This window comes from Lissotriton vulgaris, chromosome 6 (genome assembly GCF_964263255.1).
Source record: "Lissotriton vulgaris chromosome 6, aLisVul1.2, whole genome shotgun sequence".
Lineage (NCBI taxonomy): Eukaryota > Metazoa > Chordata > Amphibia > Caudata > Salamandridae > Lissotriton > Lissotriton vulgaris.
In genome coordinates, this window is record NC_141694.1 from 899,105,365 (window position 1) to 899,124,451 (window position 19,087).

Sequence of the window (19,087 nt, forward strand, 5' to 3'; positions counted from 1 at the left end):
TGGTTTGAGCCAGTTTGCAGATCCACCTCTGGGGAGGTATTGCTTGGATAGCTATTCTAAGGTGAGGAACTGCAGTTAGAAATCTCTATCAGAAGCCCATGTTCCTTACCTTTGGTAGCACTTTTTCTGGTACAGACTAACTGCAAATTATTCACTAACCCTCCCATCCTCCATGATCTGCAAACTGGGCTCTTCAACTTAGAGATCTCAGACACTGCACATGGGTCAAACATTGGTGTTTCTGTGGTTCCACTTTCAAGAATTTGATGATCGGGCTAGAGCTTAAGTAAGACACTACGACGTCACTTCTGATGGGGCTGTGTGGATGTGGAGCCCATCAATGCCACCTACCGACACACAGAGCTACTGCTCAAGAATTTCGAGCTCAAGTTTGATAAATTGGGTAATATTTTAAGGTGAGGAACCTGCAGTTAGTCTCTACCAGAAAACACGTTACCGAAAGTAAGTAACTTGTCCTTTGGGGTGTATACTTTGATGTTTGGATTTAGCAGTTGAAATTAGTCCTGTATCAAGTTATCATTTTAAATTTGATGGTTGAATTTAAGCTTTGAATACCAGCGGGGTAGGTATTGTAGGCTTAGGTTAAGCTTACCTGCCAGGGTAAAATACTTCAACCCAAACATATTAGTGTAATGCTAGTTATTTCAAATGAAATGTATCCAAATTATTCCAACTGTAAGCAGTCCAAATCCATGCAATTCTTTTGTTTATTTCTTCACTGGGTTTGCTTAAGGTCAGTCTTTCTCAAATCTTTTGTTTTATTTTAATTTTTACGTATTTCCAAATTTTTTTTTAAGTGCAAGTTTATCTTCAAAACGTTTAGGTGGTTAGTTCCTGTTGGTAACACAGCCACAATCTAAATGTTTTGGGATACATACCTTCTGTCCCATTTGTGGATTCATATCAAACTAAAGATAGTTTGGTTGTATTTGCAAAATAGGTAGCATTATTTCAAGAGATGGTAGTCTTCATACATAGTTGGTGTGCTTTCTTTGCATAGAAGATTCCACTTGCAGTATTTAGTTACTTACATTCTAGAAACACTAGTTTATGGTGATACCCTATACACACATGCACCCTTCTAGAGAATTAGCACACCTGTGCAGCTCTCTTCTATTGGTTTTAATAGATATAACATTACCCCAAACAGTGTAAGAGTAGTAAAGTAATTCTCCTGCATTATACCTTCAATAAATTCACATGCTTCATTGGTAATCTTTTATGTGTAGCAGTACACAGCTTTAATAGGCCTTCAAGCAATTAGTGTTTTTAGTAGCACATTCACAGTGTCATAAACCATTCAACTTAATGTATTCAATCAGTATTTGTTACGCGCAGCTTATCACCCAGTGGGGTATCCATGCGCTGGGGTTCGATGAGCCTCAGTCGAAGACCAGGTCTCTAGTCCCTTCGGAGGAGGAGTGGGAGGTCGTTCCAGGACTTGGTGGTGAGGTAGGATAAAGAGAGGCCTCCACTGCTGCTCTGTCACATGCAGGGCTGTGTGCGTGAGATGCGCATCGGAGTTGTTTGGACGGTTTGTGGTAGGTCAAGTGGTGGTGGTTGTTGTAGGAGGGTCCAGCATTGTGGAGGGCCTTGTAGGCATTTTTAGGTGAATATGTTCACACTCCACTGCCACAGAGGATACCATAATTCTGATTTGTTTGATCGGACGGATTGAGTCAGTCAATTTTCAGACTTATGCTCTTTGTAAGGAAATGCCTTTTTCTGTATGGGCACCACCAAGTTTTTCGACTAATGCAGCTGGTTTTTCAACCCTGAGGGCACTGAGGCCAGCTAATCAGACTTCCGTGCCAGTGCCCTGACCCTAAAGTGTACGTCAAATTGGGTGTAACCAGTTGGAAATGGCTAACTTACCTTTAAGTCCCTAGTATATGGTATCCTGGTACTTCGGGCATGTGAGTTAGAGGTGTACCGAGGGCTTGCAGCACTTGTTGTGCAACCTTGAAGTCCCCCAGTCCTTCACTGCAGACTGATACAGCCGCCCTGTCCTGCTAACCGGCTTTGCATTGAAGGTAATGACAAAGCCACTATTACCCCGTACATCTGTGTACGTCACCTCTCTGGCAGGCCTACAGAGTCCTAAAGGCAAGGTGCAACTGATGGCACAGGCAGGTCATGTACCTTGCTTGTCCTGGCAGAAAAACACACAAACTACCATTTTTACAGTGGAAAGGCATGGTTGCCCAATTGATGAGTTCAAGGATACACGCTGATCCCTCAACTCTGCTAACTCCTGGATGCAACCAAAGTGGGCACTCCAAGGTAACAAACAACGTGTTACATAAAGCTCGATTTGTATCTTCAGTCAAAATTAATGTAACCTTTTACAGTGTGCAGATTTGGCAAGGCTGCCTCTTTGTTGCCTTTAAAACTCCTATGCCTTCCTAGGCACACATGGAGCTTATTCCACTGGACACCTTTCTGCCCTCCTGGAGAGATATGCCAACAACTCTCAGGAAGGAGAACAGTGAGGGATTGCAGGCCAGGGAGGTTTTACCTTACTCATACAGAGAGACACATAGGTGTTAACCCCAAAAGGCAAAGGAGAGGCCGCCTTTGAAGTACAGATGTGTAACACCAGGTGGAGGGCATGGGGAACCGAGAGGGGGAAACCCGTTGTCAACCAGTTTCCCCAGGGCTGTGTAGCCCTGAGTAGCTACAACCTGGGAGTGGGCTCATGTTTTAATTTGTAAGACTTATATGTAATTTGCTAAAGAAAACAGCAGGCTGGAGCATAGGCATGTATGCAGGCCTTTAATTTTTATTCTGCAATACTAAGAGAATTTTCTAAGAATTTCATTAGTCTCATAGAAGCCTGAATAGGTTTTGCTCTCCACCTTCCACATTTTAGATGGCCGGCTAATGGACATGATATAGGAATTTGAATGATACAGATATGAACACATTCTTAACATAACATGTTTTAATCTTGTAATCACCATCTTCTGCGGTTTAGACTGTGGTCCACTTATTCATCCCAGAATCTACTCCTAAGTATTCAATCCTATATACAACTTTATAAATAAATAAATAAATTGAGGTTCGCTTGCCCGGTTCATCAGCGCTTTTCAGTGTGATTGGAAGTGTACTGTGGCTTTCTGGATGTACGTGGTTTTAATGTTTAATTATCGGACAATGTACATGGATTCTTTGATCTTCCAGTGAGTTGGTAATCTGAAGGCACTCGTAGATTTAAACATGCACCAGGATCAATGTACATTAATTTTTGTTATTTTGGTTTAGACGGATTACTTCGGCGTTGCTGGCACTGTATACTGCATGCTGTTTGGTACCTACATGAAAGTGAAAAATGAGAACGGAGTTTGGAAACCTGATTGTAGTTTTAGAAGGTGAGTATTTTATTTGTAAACCATAAATGATGTAGATTGAGCGTTGTTTGAAATGTTTTAATGCTACTGTACTTGTATAGTTATGAAGGTTTGAATTATTTCTGTCTCCAAAGACAAGGTGTGTCCTACTGGTAAAGTGGCTGACCGTGCTGCCAATACTTGTTATAATCCTGGATTCATTCACGCCTTCAGACTTGTGTGATCTTGGACCAATGGCTGTTTTTCTGTGCCTCGCTTGCCTCATCTATCAATCAATCGATCCGATTTATAGAGCGCGCTACTCACCTGTGAGGGTCTCAAGGCGCTGGGAGGGGAGGGGGACTGCTACTGTTCGAAAAGCCAGGTCTTGAGTTGCTTCCTGAAGGAGAGATGGTCCTGGGTCAGCCATAGGTGGATGGGGAGGGAATTCCATGTCTTGGCCGCCAGGTAGGAGAAGGATCTGCCTCCGGCGGTGGCTCTGCGAATCCGTGGGACGGTGGCGAGGGCGAGGCTGGTCGATCGCAGCTGGCGGGTGGGCGTGTAGAAAGTGAGGCGGTTGTTGAGGTACTTGGGGCCTAGGTCGTGGAGAGCCTTGTGTGCGTGGGTGAGGAGTTTGAACGTGATTCTTTTGCTGACGGGGGAGCTAGTGCAGGTCTCTCAGGTGGGCGGAGATGTGGTTGTGGCGGGGGATGTCCAGGATGAGTCGTGCGGAGGCGTTCTGTATGCGCTGGAGTCTTTTCTGTAGTTTGGCCGTGGTTCCAGCGTAGAGGGCGTTCCCGTAGTCCAATCGGCTGGTGACGAGGGCCTGGGTGACTGTCTTCCTGGTTTCTGTGGGGATCCATCGAAAGATCTTTCGGAGCATGCGTAGGGTGTTGAAACAGGATGACAAGACGGCGTTGACTTGTTTGGTCATCGAGAGGGAGGAGTCCAGGATGAAGACCAGGTTTCGTGCGTGGTCCGTCGTCTTGGGGTGGAGCTCAGAGCAGGGGGCCACCAGGAGTCGTCCCAGGCGGAGGGGGATGATCCCAGGATGAGGACTTCCGTCTTGTCTGAGTTCAGTTTCAGGCGGCTGTTTTTCATCCACTCGGCGACGTTTTTCATTCCTTCGTGTAGGCTGGCTCTGGCGGTGGCGGGGTCGTTGGTGAGGGAGAGGATCAGCTGGGTGTTGTCGGCGTAGGAAATGATGTTCAGGTTGTGATGGCGTGCGATGGTTGCGAGGGGGCTCATGTAGACGTTGAAGAGGGTGGGGCTGAGCGAGGATCCTTGAGGTACGCCGCAGATGACTTCGGTGGCCGTGGATAGGAACGGGGGGAGGCGGACTCTCTGGGTTCTTCCATCTGAAAGAGACACGTTAGTGATAGATTCCTTACCTTAGAATATCCCCAGGCGTCAGACTGGATCCGGAAATTTTTGCGTAGCAATACCCCTGCGCGCTGGTAGGCGTCGTCTGCGGCTCCGCGTCCGTCGGCGTCGTGAGCGCCGGGATGACGTCATCGGAGTATATAGACGGCGCCCATGCGCGCTGACGTCAGTTCTTCTTTTTTCCGCGCCAGCTAGCGCAGATCCGGAAGAAGCTCTACCCCCAGTCACTTTTTGACTGAAAACTTTTTTGATCTTTTTGATCCTCTAGTTAGTCGATTCTCGACTATCGGTGCCAGGGATGCCCGGGTTCAAGCCTTGCTCGAAGTGCGGCCGACTCATGTCGGTCACGGACCCCCATCGCCGGTGCCTGAAGTGCTTAGGCCTCGACCACGACGATCGAACCTGCTCCGACTGCCGGGCCCTGACGTCGAAGGCTAGGCGGGAGCGGTCCCGCAAGCGTCTCGAGCTGAGGCAGTCGGCCCCGCGCCGCTCCAGGTCCCGGTCCCGGTCCCACGGGAGGTCGAGGGACAGGTCGCGAGGTCGGAGTCATCGACGTTCCGGAAGTGGACACCGATCGTCTGGTTCCAAGTCCTCAGGTAAGAGGCATGAGAGGTCGGAGCGACACCATCGGTCCTCCGACCCGCCCCGTCGCTCGCTCGATGCGACCGGGGATTCGGGCGACACCGCCCACGCGGCTCCGCGGGAGTCGCAAGCGTCGCCGCCTGCCCCACACCTTCGGGTCCCTGGGCACGGCGCGTCGCAGGAGGAGGTCGAGAGGTACCTCATGGCCATGAGGGCCCTCCCTCCTCAGTCGGTTCCCGTGGCGCCTTCGGGCCGATCGGCTCCGTCTGGAGGTCCTTCCGGGTCGGGCGCTTCGGCCCCGACGACGTCGGGTGCTTCGGCCCCGGCGCCGCTGGCGACTTCGGTCCCGGCGCCGCGCGACCTCACTGGATCCGGCTCCGGATCCGGGAACTCGCCGGTCGACCTTACGACCTCGCCGGCGACGTCCCTTCAGGTGTCGTCCCCGGCAGCCGACGTGGTTGCCGACCCCAATGCTTCCTACGGTCCTGCTCAGGTGTCGGAGGGGCGCCGCTGGGCGCCGATTCCGTCGGCCTTCGGAGAGTTCTATCTCCACGAGGAGGCCCTGGCTGTTAATCCTGGTCTCCAGGAGCCGGGTGACGAGGAGCAATGGGAGGGGTCCGAGGACCCTCTGGCACGTGATTGCCAGTCTCATCAGGACTGGACATATGAGCTTGGGGAGGCCAGTGGTATTGACACCTCGCCAGACACTGGATTTACGTCGCCCCCGACTGTGGCTTCGGAGGCGGGTTCTGCTTACAGTGTAGTGTTGACGAAGGCAGCTAAGGCCCTAAACCTTGAGCTCCCCGTCGCGGCCGTGAGGACTAATCTCCTCACTGAGGTACTCAAACAGCAGTCCGGCTCCGCGGAGCCCCTTCTGCCGTTTAATGAGGCCTTGTGTGACGTTCTGCTGGGCACTTGGTCCAAGCCCGCCACAGGTCCCCCTGTGGATAGGAACGTGGCCAGACGCTACCGCCCGGCACCGGGCGACCCTTGCTTTTTGTCCACCCACCCCACCCCCGAGAGCCTGGTCATCCAGGCCTCCAACTCCCAGACCGCATTCCCGTCGGCCCCGCCCGACAGGGAATCCAAGAGATATGAGCAGTTCGGGAAGAAGGTCTTCTCGTCTGTGAGCCTAGGGCTCCGGTCAGTGAACACCAACTGTCTCTTGGGCCGCTACACCCACACTCTGTGGGACACGGTTGCGGAGGTGCTGCCACAATGCCCTGAGGAGGTCAGGGCTAAACTCAGCCAAACCCTTGCGGACGGCCGAGATGCGGCACGCTTTTCCATCCGGTGTGGGCTGGATACCACGGACTCACTGGGCAGGGCGATGGCAACGACGGTGGCGGTTCGACGCCACGCCTGGTTGAGGTCCGCCAATTTCTCGGCCGATGTCCAGGCCACTCTCCTGGACATGCCGTTTGATGGCCGTCGCCTCTTCGGCGACAAGGCAGACCATGCGCTGGAACGTTTTAAGGACTCCAGGGCCACGGCCAAGTCCTTGGGCCTTGCGGCCCCACGCCAGCAATCGGGTGCCTTTCGCTCCTTTCGTGGCCACGGAAGGGGCGCCCCACCACGGACCGCCAGCCACGCGCCGCAGAATGTTCAGCAACGCGGTGGCGGCCGTGGGAACCGCCGTGGCGGTGGTCGGGGCCAGCGGCGAGGCCAGTCCACACCTCCCTCAGCAGCCCCCGCCTCAAAACCTTCCTAGTCCGAGCTTTCAGGCCCATGTGACGCCTGTGGGAGGCAGGGTTCGCCATCACCTCTCCCACTGGCATACAGTCACTTCGGACAGGTGGGTGCTGCAAATTGTCCGAAGGGGTTTCTCCCTCCCCTTCGAGTCTTCCCCTCCATCCATGCCACCTCAATACCACCGTGTGTCGGGGGATCACTTGCAACTTCTGCAAGAGGAGGTTTCGGCCCTCTTGGCCAAGAGGGTCATCGAGCGCGTTCCTGGGCCAGAAGTAGGACGTGGCTGTTATTCCCACTACTTTCTGGTACCCAAGAAGGGCAAAGGGGGCCTACGCCCTATCTTGGATCTACGGAACGTCAACGGCTTCCTCCGGACGGAGAAGTTCAAGATGCTCACTTTGGCTCAGGTCCTGGCTGCCCTGGACCCAGGAGACTGGATGGTAGCGTTGGACTTGCAGGACGCCTATTTCCACATCCCCGTCCTGCCGGCCCACCGGCGTTACCTGCGGTTCACGGTAGGCCAAGAGCACTTTCAGTTTACCGTGCTCCCCTTCGGCCTTACCAGCGCCCCACGGGTGTTCACGAAGGTGATGGCGGTGGTCGCAGCCCATCTGCGCAGGCAAGGGGTATCAGTCTTCCCCTACCTCGACGACTGGTTGTTGAAGGCGGGCTCGCCCCAGACAGTCGTCAGCCACCTCCAGACTACGGCCGACCTCCTGCACTTGCTGGGGTTCTCCATCAACGTGCCGAAGTCACACCTGTGTCCCTCTCAGAAGCTCCTCTTCATCGGAGCGGTTCTCGACTCGGCGCAGTTTCGGGTTTACCCACCCGAGCAGCGGGTTCGGGATATTCAGGCTCTGATTCCTATCTTCGGGCCGTTATCCCGGGTCTCGGTCAGGTTGACGCTGCGGCTTCTGGGGCTGATGGCCTCCTGCATCCTTCTGGTGCGTCACGCCAGGTGGCGGATGCGGGCTCTGCAGTGGGACCTGAAGTTTCAGTGGGCCCAGCATCAGGGCAACCTGTCCGATCATGTCCTGATCTCGGAGGGCACTGCGAAGCAACTGCAGTGGTGGCTCACGGACCGCGACTGGGTCAGTGGCAGACCCCTCTCTCTACCCCAGCCGGAGCACGTAGTTGTGACGGACGCGTCCCTCCAGGGCTGGGGAGGCCACATGGGAGAGGCGGAGATCAGAGGCCTCTGGTCTCCGGCGGAGTCCCGGCTCCACATCAACCTTCTGGAGCTGCGGGCGATTCGTCTTGCACTGAAGGCATTCCTCCCCTCTGTCAGGGGGAGCGTGGTGCAAGTGTTCACCGACAACACCACCGCCATGTGGTACTGCAACAAACAGGGCGGTGTGGGGTCGTGGACCCTTTGCCAGGAGGCTCTGCGCCTCTGGCAGTGGCTGGAACATCAGGGCGTGACTCTGGTGGTTCAACACCTGGCAGGTTCTCTGAATGCCAGGGCGGACGAACTCAGCCGCAGGTGCATGATGGATCACGAATGGCGTCTGAACTCGGACGTGGCGCAAGGTCTCTTTCGACAGTGGGGAGAGCCTTGGTTAGCTCTATTCGCCACAGAAGAGAACGCGCAATGTCAGCAGTTCTGCGCGTTGGAGTTTCCAAGGCGGCACTCGCTCGGAGACGCTTTTCGTCGCGAGTGGAGCTGCGGCCTGTTGTACGCCTTTCCGCCTATACCACTTCTGCCCAGAGTGCTGAAGAAGATCAGGCGCGACCGGGCCCAAGTTATCCTTGTGGCTCCGGACTGGGCTCGAAGATACTGGTATCCCGAGCTACTCAGCATGTCAGTCGATCCCCCGATTCGTCTGCCTCTTCGGGAGGACCTTCTGTCGCAGCAGCAGGGGACGGTCCTGCACCCGAACCTGTCCAGTCTCCACCTACAAGCTTGGAGATTGAGCGGCGGCAGCTGAGGCCATTTGACTTGCCTCCCGAAGTCTGTGACATCATTCTGGCAGCCAGGCGTCCCTCCACGAAGTCGGTATACGCCTGCCGGTGGAATAGATTTGTGGCATGGTGCGCAGCAAAGGCTGTGGATCCCCTCTCTGCACCCCTTTCGGAAGTGCTGCTCTTTCTTCTTTCCCTTGCCCAGCAGGGCTCTGCTCTGGGCACTCTTAAAGGGTACCTTTCTGCTCTTTCAGCCTTCTTGAGGCTACCAGATCAGCCTTCTTTGTTCAAGTCCCCTATAGTGAGTAGATTTCTGAAGGGCATCACGCACATGTTCCCTCCTGTTCCCTTCGTGATGCCCCAGTGGGACTTGAATCTTGTTCTCACCTATCTGATGTGTGCTCCCTTTGAGCCACTTCATAACTGTCCTCTTCGTCTCCTTACGCTGAAGACGGCCTTCCTGGTTGCCATCACCTCTGCCAGGAGGGTGAGTGAGCTCCAGGCTCTTTCTTCTTCTCCGCCTTTCCTGTCTGTTCATCCTGATAAGGTGGTGTTGCGTACACGACCTTCCTTCCTGCCCAAGGTTGTCACGGCCTTCCACATCGGGCAGTCCATCACCTTGCCCACCTTCTTTCCGCCTCCGCATCCCTCGAAAGAGGAGGAGAGGCTCCACCGTCTGGATCCAAAACGTGCGCTCTCCTACTACCTAGACCGCACTCGCCAATTCCGGGTGGATGACCAACTCTTCGTTGGTTACGTGGGCGCGAAGAAGGGAAAGGCTGTACACAAGAGGACCATCTCCAGGTGGATCATCTTGTGCATCCAAGCATGCTACTCCATGGCGAGGAAGGAGCCCCCGGCTGGATTGCGGGCTCACTCCACACGGGCCACGGCAACGACAACTGCCCTGGGCCGCGGTGTCCCCCTGCAGGACATCTGTCAGGCAGCCACGTGGGCCTCGCTGCACACGTTCGCAAGACACTACTGCCTGGACAGTCAAGTCCGGAGGGATGGCTTCTTTGGCCGTTCCGTCCTCCAGGACTTTCTGGTGTGATATTGGTTCGCAGACCCACCACCGGGGTTGGTATTGCTGGGGTATCTATTCTAAGGTAAGGAATCTATCACTAACGTGTCTCTTTCAGATGCACAAGTTACTACTTGTGTAACGATATATCTGTAAGAGACATTAGTTAGTGATAGATTCCTTACCGCCCTCCCATCCTCCCCGTTCTGCGAACCGATATTTAGGGTTAAGGTCATCCCCTTTCAGGGCCCTAGTTTCAATGGCACCAGTGTTAGTTCTATCATGGCTCTGCGTATCTGGCGCGGAAAAGCTGTGTTATCAGAACTGACGTCAGCGCGCATGGGCGCCGTCTATATACTCCGATGACGTCATCCCGGCGCTCACGACGCCGACGACGGACGCGGAGCCGCAGACGACGCCTACCAGCGCGCAGGGGTATTGCTACGCAAAAATTTCCGGATCCAGTCTGACGCCTGGGGATATTCTAAGGTAAGGAATCTATCACTAACTAATGTCTCTTACAGATATATCGTTACACAAGTAGTAACTTGTGCATCGAGGAACGAGATGATCCACTCCAGTGCCTTTTCTTTGATTCCGGTGTTGCTGAGGCGCTGTATCCGTGTGCGGTGGCATACTGTGTCGAACGCTGCAGAGAGGTCCAGGAGGATGAGTGCAGCTGCCAACAGTTGCAGATTATATTACTATAGTTTCAGGAAAGCTGTCTGAATTTTGCATTTTGCTATAGCCCTCTGGTAACCCATCTGGGACATCAATCTGTTGTCGAATCTAACTTCCTGTCTTAGCTGATTTCTTCTGTAAGTGAGCCACACTTTTTAGAGAGGAAAATCATTCAAAATAAGCATTGTTGACGTCTTTAGCTTGGTTTAATTAAGTTGCGTTTAACAAGGATACGTTTTTTCAGCCTTATCAAATACACATCAAGTTAATGAAATTGAGAAATGGTCCTCACAAATACTTATTTTACATTTTTTTCTCTATAAAAAGGGTGGGTCACTTTCGGAAGAAACAGCAAAGCCCGGAGGTTGGCGAGAATAGAGGGAAATCCTTCTGGAAATTCATTGCATTCTTGTAGAAATGTACAGTATCTTTATAGATGACATCCAATAGACTTCTAACTGCAAATTCCTTAGCATTTGAATACTCTCCCAGACGTACGAAACTTTAACAGTATCCCTGCGCACTGCCATATGGCACACACTGCTCAACGTTCCTTTCCGGATTCGATGTGCGCCGACCTATATAGGCACCACTTATGCACGTTCACATCAGTTCTTTTCTTTCTGCACCAACAGACGCGGATCAGGAGCTACCCTTAGTCTCACTGAGACTCTGTACATGTAATTGTGAATAAATTCTACAGATTGCAACGGAAATGTTTCCTCCCAAATATACAGGGTTTAAACCTTGTGAGGAATGTGCAAAACAAATGTCTGTGTCTGACCCCCATGGGGTTTGACTCTGGTGGGACCACGATTTGAAGGCCTGCTGTCATTGTGCCTTGATGCACCCCAAGGCCGTTCGAGACCGGGAAGCAAAGATTTGTGGCGCAGCACCACAAGACTCTGCATCCGATTTGGCTGAGGTCTAAAGTAGGCCCTGTGGTCTTGCTCCTGAGATCACACCTATGACCGGTTGTCTAAAAAATCTAAGTCCTCAAGCAAATCCAAGAAGGGCAAAAAGCCCAAGTAGGACTCTGCCCCATCCTGCTACTGTCGATCTCCCGAAAAGGCATGAGGACGTCCTCATGCCTTCAGGTCACTCTGCTGGCGTCTCTCTACATCAGAGCCAATTCTGACTCTAGTTCTGTGTCAGCCAGAATTTCTGGGGCCATGCTGCAGTCTTTTGCCACGTTACCGGCTCCCATGCGGTGTGCCAGCGGGCCCAATTGGGCTTTTGCCGATGGGTACTCCCTTGGCACCAGTTGGGCCCTCTGGATCAGCTGATTTTAGTACCAACTCCCTCCCCAGCACCACAACCCCTGCCAAAACACGATCCAGTGATGCCTGCGCCATGAACTCAGGATGTCAGTGGCCAACCCATAGTGCTGTCTGACAGCACCACACCGACCAAGACTGCATACTCCTTTATCTGAGGCACATTCTCTTTACCACCCTTCTGATGCCAATACAGTGCCTCTACATTCTATAAGGGCTCCTGTCCATACTCAAATAATGAAGGCTATGATGCTGGGGATGAGATTACCCAGACTTACCAAGAGGACAACTTGTATGCCGTGGAGAAGTGTGGCTCACGGTGTAGAGCAGGCAGACCCAGAAGCTGAGGTCAGACCCGGGACCAGGGTTCAATTCCCGACGCGGCAGGGTCTTGAGCTCAAATGTCCACGGACTCGATAATTCTCGCTTCGGTGCCTGCTCTAATCATGGGTTCTCCCTCTGCAACTCTGGGCATTAAGCTTGCTTAATCTCCACAACGGCCCCCCTGCGGCGGGATGCCTGGCTTTCACCTTGGGGATGCCCTGTAGGGGCTATCTCACAGGGAAAAGCCAGGACGGGTTCCCAAGGCAAGCGCCGGGAAACCTCCGGGTAGCTGTGCGCTCTATAAATGTAATAATAATAATAATAATAATAATGAAGACCTTCAATATGCTGGTGGTCTGGATGCTTCCTCAGACACTGAACTAGTTACCCCAGGGCCTGTCACAGAAGACAGTTCCTTTGTTATGGTTATGTTAAGGACTGACAGATGTTCTTGATCCCCCAGTTCTCACTCTGAGTTAAAACCACTGTTCATAGAGAGGTGTTGCACCCTGGCCAGTCGACATCTGAGTCACTTGGCCCACTCAATGGGGCTCTTACTGATATGCTCCTAGGTACCAGAGTTCAACCCTGCTCAGGCCCACCTGTGTCACCAGATGCCATAACTGTGCTCTGACCACGCCAGCTTTCCTCATGGAGCACTCCACTGTGGAGAGCTTTGTAGTGCAAGCTTCGGCTAGCAGAGTATACCCAAACTCATTTCCTACGACTCCTGACAGAGAATCAGAGGACAGACTTTTAGTAAGTGTTTTTTTTCCTCAACAGATTTTGCTTTCGCTCAGTGAATGCCAGCTGCCTCATAGGCTGCTACACTTGCTACACTGATTCCATGGCCAATATATTGCCTATGGTCCTGGTAGAAGCTCTGGGCCAAACATTCCCAGGCCATGCAAGATTGTTATGAAGCAGCCAAGTTCATCATGTGCTGTTGACATGAAACTGCAGAATTCTGCAGCAGGGCTTTTGGCACGAATGTGGCCATTTGTAGGCAGGCATGGATGAAGTCCACTGTTTTTTTGGAAGACTTCCAAGCCAGCCATTTGGGCATGTCGTTTGATGGCTCCTGATTTGTTCGAGATAGAGCGGACTGTGCCCTGGAGTGCTTTAAATATAGTTAAAAATAATTAAATGAACACGCACAACCTGTTAATACAAATATAGAGTTTTTTGTATTTTGTAGTGTGCTCCAGGGATATCACTCTCTGATCACGGAGTGTGAAAATCAAGTCTAAGTAGCGTTCCCTGGGTAGGGTCCGTTCCCCTGGGCACAGCGAGAAAACCCACTCACAGGGTTGTTTGAATATCAAACTCCACCATGACACAAGAGCTGTTTCAAACTTATATATAATGATGTTTATTTATTCCTCATCTTCATAGGATATCTTTTCACATAGTCACTTAAAGCCAGTGATGATACATCAGCAAATGAAATTATATATGGCAATCGTCAATCCTAAATTGCAATCCCTCCCGATTCATTTCGGGCAACCAGCCCTTCGTCAGGGGATAGTTCTAAAAATGCAGTCAAAAGTACCCGACAACAGTGATGCCATGCATTTAATCTGATTTCTAAGCAAGGTCACATAAGGAACCGTGATGCTTGCATTTACGGGTTACGTGAATTTCAGACAAACAGTTGTAAACCTGAAGCGACGGGTTTAACTCACTTGTACGACATGACCCGATGAGGTCGTAAACCGTGAAATCACCACTTAAACAGGCAAACATGCATTTAAACAAGATGACATGATGTTTAAAGCACGCTAAGGCGTGAGATCAACCGTTGGCATGCATAACTTGTGCCATGTGCGTGCACAAAAGCTTAAGTTAGAATCAGAGTTTTAATTCAGAGGTACTTACTTAGAAGTGAACATCAGGTGCCTCTCTGTACCTAGTGATCCAGGAATTATATCCAGAAATTAGATCTCCATAAAAAATCTTGTTTAAATGCATGTTTGCCTGTTTAAGTGGTGATTTCACTGTTTGACCTCATCGGGTCACGCCGTACAAGTGAGTTAAACCCGTCACTCCTGCTTCTGCACCGATGTCGCCGCGCCTGGCGCAGCCAAGGCCACTCCCGAAGTTGCACTCCAGGAGGGAGGCCCAGAGGCTTTTGGAAGAAGAGTACCACCAGGGACAGCAGGAACAAGCTGAAGAGGGGGAAATAATTGACACTGTGGATGACTTTTAAGGTCTTGAGGGCGCTAGTGGTTTGGACACTTCCCTGGAGTGGGAGCTTTCTTCCCCAAAGACAGTGCCTTCTCAGGACGTGGCTCTTTATCATACTGTCATCAGGAAGGCTGCTAACCTGTCGGATCTGCAATTGCCCACAGCTGAGGTCAGGTCTGATAGTCTGACTGAAGTTTTGCACTCTCCGTTTTCAGTGGTTGAGGCTTTACTGACATTTGATGAGGCGTTAACCGATTCTGAATGTGTGGCAGAACCCTTTGTTTGCTCCGGCGGTTTCAAGAAAAGTGGCAAGAAGCCACAAGCCTGCTCCGGGGGATCTTGCTTTTCTAACCTCCCACCCTTCTCCAGAGAGCTTGGTGGTTCAAGCTTCATGTTCATCCAAACATTCGTCAGGATCCTTCCCCACCACCGCGGGGGATAGGGACTTCAAAAAGCTGGTGCAATCAGACAAAAAGGTGTTCTCATCAGCAAGCATGGCCGTAAAATCTATTAACGCCACATGCTTGTTGGGAAAATATATCCACGCTTTGATAGACTCAACCAAGGAGGTGGCTCTTAAACTGCCTGATGATGTACGAGGTCACTTTTTGGAAGTGTTGGCTGATACTCGGGCTGTAGCCCATGAAGTGATTCAGTCAGGTGCGGATACGGCAGGCTCAGTCGCCAGGCTGATGGGCTCTTCAGTGGCTATCAGGAGGCACGACTGGTTGGGATCTTCCACTGGTTCCACAGGGAAGCAGCTCTAGATACCCCATCTTGGAGCATGTCGGTCCCGTAAGAGTACAAAATTGGAAATCTGTTACATCAGATCTTTGGGGTTTGAATCCCGTATAAAATGGGTATGCGCTACCTTTCTAGGAGTTTCCCCCTCCTTACCCTCCTTGCCAGGGCTGGTGTTCGGAGAACCATCTCCAGCTCCTTCAGCAGGTGGTCCTGGCCTTTCTTCAGAAAGGTGCAATAGAGGTGGTTCCTGAGCAGGAAAGGGGGTCAAAGTTGTTACTCCCAATATGTCCTGATCCCCAAAAAGGAGTGGCTTTTGAGACCAATCCTGGTCCTCAGGATCTTGAATTTTTACCTCAAGCAGGAGAAGTTCAAGATGTTGACCCTAGCTCAGGTTCTTCTGGTGCTGCAGCAGGAAGACTAGATGGTGTTAATCGATTAGCAGGATGCGTATTTCCACAATCCCATACTGAAGTCACATCCGATGTATCTCCGTTTTATGGTGGGATCCCAAAACTACCAATTTGCGGTCCTTCCGTTCGGACTTACTTACGCACTTTGAGTCTTCACAAAGGTTATGGCGTGGTTGCAGCTCATCTCAGAAGGTTGGGAATTCCGGTATTCCCCTATCTAGATGACGGGCTGCTCAAGGCGAAGAGTTGGTGCTGCATTATCTGCAAATAACGGCTCGGCTGTTGTTTTACTTGGGTTTTTTGATAAATGTACCCAAATCTCACCTGGTGCCCTCTCAGTACAACCTGCATCGGGAGTCGGAGGGCGGAGATTCTTTGTGGGCCGTACTGCCCATAAGGTCAGGACTTATCATGGTTGTGGCCGGTTTCTGAAATATTTGTAAGCTGGGAGGCTACGGTGGTTGCACAGTATGCCACAATACTAATACGTGCCGACCAGCGAGCAACTTTGGTGATTTTCGCTAATATTGATATTAGAAAATGAGTATTTACTTTCATTTCGGATCGTCGGTTTGAAACAGATTTACCATTTATATTGGAGACCAAACTTGGTCCTATAACCGTCCGGATTTCTTTGGCAGACCTATTTCCATTGCCTTGAAAAAGTCTCTTTAAGACGAAACACGTGTCGGCAAGTTGTGTGCTGGGAGCTTTTATTGAAGGGATTTTTGGAATAAAGACTATCAAGATTAATACAAGTCTGGGATCCTTATGTTTGACTATAGTTGTTGTTAATGTCTCTATACCTAAACTGAATGGGGCTACTTATACCATATATGTCATTGATGTCTGTATAACTAGTAAGTGACAAGAGGTGTGCTGTCCAAGCCCTTCTTTTCATGCCCTCTCAGTGCAACCTGTTCATAGGCGCGCTGTACTGGACACTACTGTGAATTGTGCCTTTACGCCTTCTCAGAGGATTCTTGACATCCAGGCTATGATTCCATTGTTTCAAGTTGGAGGGGAAGTTCCATTCCTGATGGACTTGCTCCTGCTCGGTCTGTTCACTTCCTGAATATAGTTGGTCAACCATGCACGCTGACGTATGAGGGCCCTCCAGTGGTGCCTCCACAGGCAGTGGTTTCAACACTACAGAGATCTTAGGGAGGTGGTCAGGATCTCCAGAGACACTGCAATAGATATGTTTTGGTGGAGTGTTTCAGGCAACCTGTCTCCAGGTAAGCCGCTTCAACCTCCTTCTCCGGTGGCCACAGTGATAACAGATGCTGCCACTCTAGGGGGGTGCTCATCTGGAGGATCTGTAGATCAAGGGTTTTTGGTCTCCCAAAGGATAGATTGCTTCACATCAATCTTCTAGAATTGCGGGCGATATGTTTAGCTCGCAAAGCCTTTCTTTCCTCCCTTCGTGGTCAGTGAGTTCTGGTCCTAACAAACAACACTACCGCAATGTGGTACATCAACAAACAGGGAAGAGTAGGGTCTATGACTCTGGCCCACAGCAATACGCGGCCAATCACAAGTGGCGTCTTCATCAAGGGGTGGTCCATCACATTATTGAGATGTGGGTATTTCCTCGGTTGGACCTGTTTGCCACTCACAAGTACGCACTGCCCGTCGTTCTGCAGTCTCCAGTATCTGATGCGGGGAGCGTTGGGGGTGCGTTTCAGTTAGATCGGGGCTCACTGCTTCTTTATGTGCTCCCTCCCACACCCTTGATTCCTCTGGTTCTGAGGAAGATTCACCAAGACCGGGCACAAGTCATTTTGATCACCCTGGATTGGTCAAGAAGGGTGTGATATACACAGACCGTCTTCATTCTCTCATTGCACCCTCTGCTCTGTCTCCCTCGCAGGGCAGACCTCCTCTTGCAGTTGCAAGGGCAGGTTCTGCACCCCCTCCTCCAGAGCCTGCACCTTCATGCCTGGAGTGGAGATTGAACGGGGCAACCTGAGTTCTTTCTCTCTCCCACAGGATGTGGTGGATGTTACTTTATCTGCCAGGAGACACTCCTCCGAATCAGTTTGTTCCTGTAGATGGGCCAGATTTGTGAAGTGGTATGGAGAGAGCTCGATTTATCCCTTGAAGGCCCATTTGTCTGATGTACTTAGCTTTTCACTTTCCTTGGCCCAGCAAGGTTGTGCTGTGGCAACGGTTAAGGGTTACTCGTCAGCTTTATCAGTCTTTAGTTATGAGGTTCATTAAGGGCCTCACTAATAGATTTCCTCCCACTCCCTTTATTATGCCTCAGTGAGACTTAAATCTGGTTCTCACTTTCCTGATGGGATCTCCTTTCGATCCTCTTCATAGTTGTCAGTTGAGGCTTCTCACATTCAAGACTGTTTTTCTTAATGCTATTACCTCTGCCGGGAGGGTAAGTGAGCTTCAGCCTCCTTTTACAATCATCCATGCAGACTAGATGGTTATTAGGACCAGAGCCGCTTTCCTGTCTAAGGTGGTTACTCATTTTCATCTAGGACAGTCAGTCACCTTACCTACTTTCTATCCTCCCCCTCACCCTCCCAAGGAGGAGGAGAGAATTCATCACCTGGACCCTAGAAAGGAGGTCAGCTTCTACTTGGGCAGGACCAAGAACTTGAAGCTGGACAACCAGCTATTCGTTGGTTACATGGGACGAATGAAGGGCCAAGCTGTCCACATGAGAACGCTTTCCAGGTGGATCATCTTGTGCATCAAGATATGCTACGCCTTGGCCAAGGAGTCCCCTGAAGGTATCTGAAATCATTCTACTTGAGCAAAGTCTTCAACTTCAGCTTTGGGTAGAGGTGTCCCTGTGGTAGACATCTGTAAGGTGGCAACATGGGCCTCCCTCCACACTTTTGCAAAATATTATTGCTTGGATTCGTAGGTGTGGGACGGCCATTATGCACGTTCTGTGCTGCAGGACTTTTTGGTATGAGTAGGTGGACACCCTATGCTGGGAGAGAGACTGCTTGGGGATTCAATTCAAAAGGTGAGGAATCCACAGGCAGATGTATCTATCAGAAGTGCAAGTTACTTAACGTCTGGAAGAAAGTGGCTCTATATATACTGGACCATAGTAGGGTACAGTGTGTACTTGACTGGTAGAGTTAAGTTTCTGGGCATCGACTCGGGGGTCTCCCAGGGTTGGAAATGTACAATTGTTACACCCTCAGCGGCACTGGGGCAGCCAGGTGCAGAGAGAGTAGGCCTATTGCAATCCAATGGAGGGGGCCTTTGGTTGATGGCTGCAAGCAAGCAGGCCACACGGCTGTGGGAGCTGAGCTCCTGGTTACTTACTCAGGGCAAGTGGGGAAGTAGAGTAGGGTAGTAGTTGAACTTCCAGCGGCACTCTGGTAGCTGGGTGCATGGCACTTTTGAGCCGTCGGGCGCTCAATGTTATCCAATGGGAAAGTTAAAAAGTGAACAATGGCTGCAGGCTCGGGACGGAGATTCTTCAGGTGCGACCACCACTTCGAGAGGTAAGTTGGGATCTTGGAGAAGAGGTAGGTACTCCAAAGGAGGGCACAG

General features: G+C 51.1%; 1 protein-coding gene across 1 annotated transcript in view; it reads left to right on the plus strand.

Annotated features, from left to right (window-relative positions):
* Positions 1-19,087, plus strand: part of BUB1 (BUB1 mitotic checkpoint serine/threonine kinase) — a 1,006,269-nt gene that overhangs the window by 976,588 nt on the left and 10,594 nt on the right. The window contains exon 31 of the mRNA XM_086926890.1: positions 3,286-3,392. Within this exon, the coding sequence (XP_086783016.1) occupies positions 3,286-3,392 (107 nt within the window). The remainder of the gene's footprint in view (positions 1-3,285; positions 3,393-19,087) is intronic.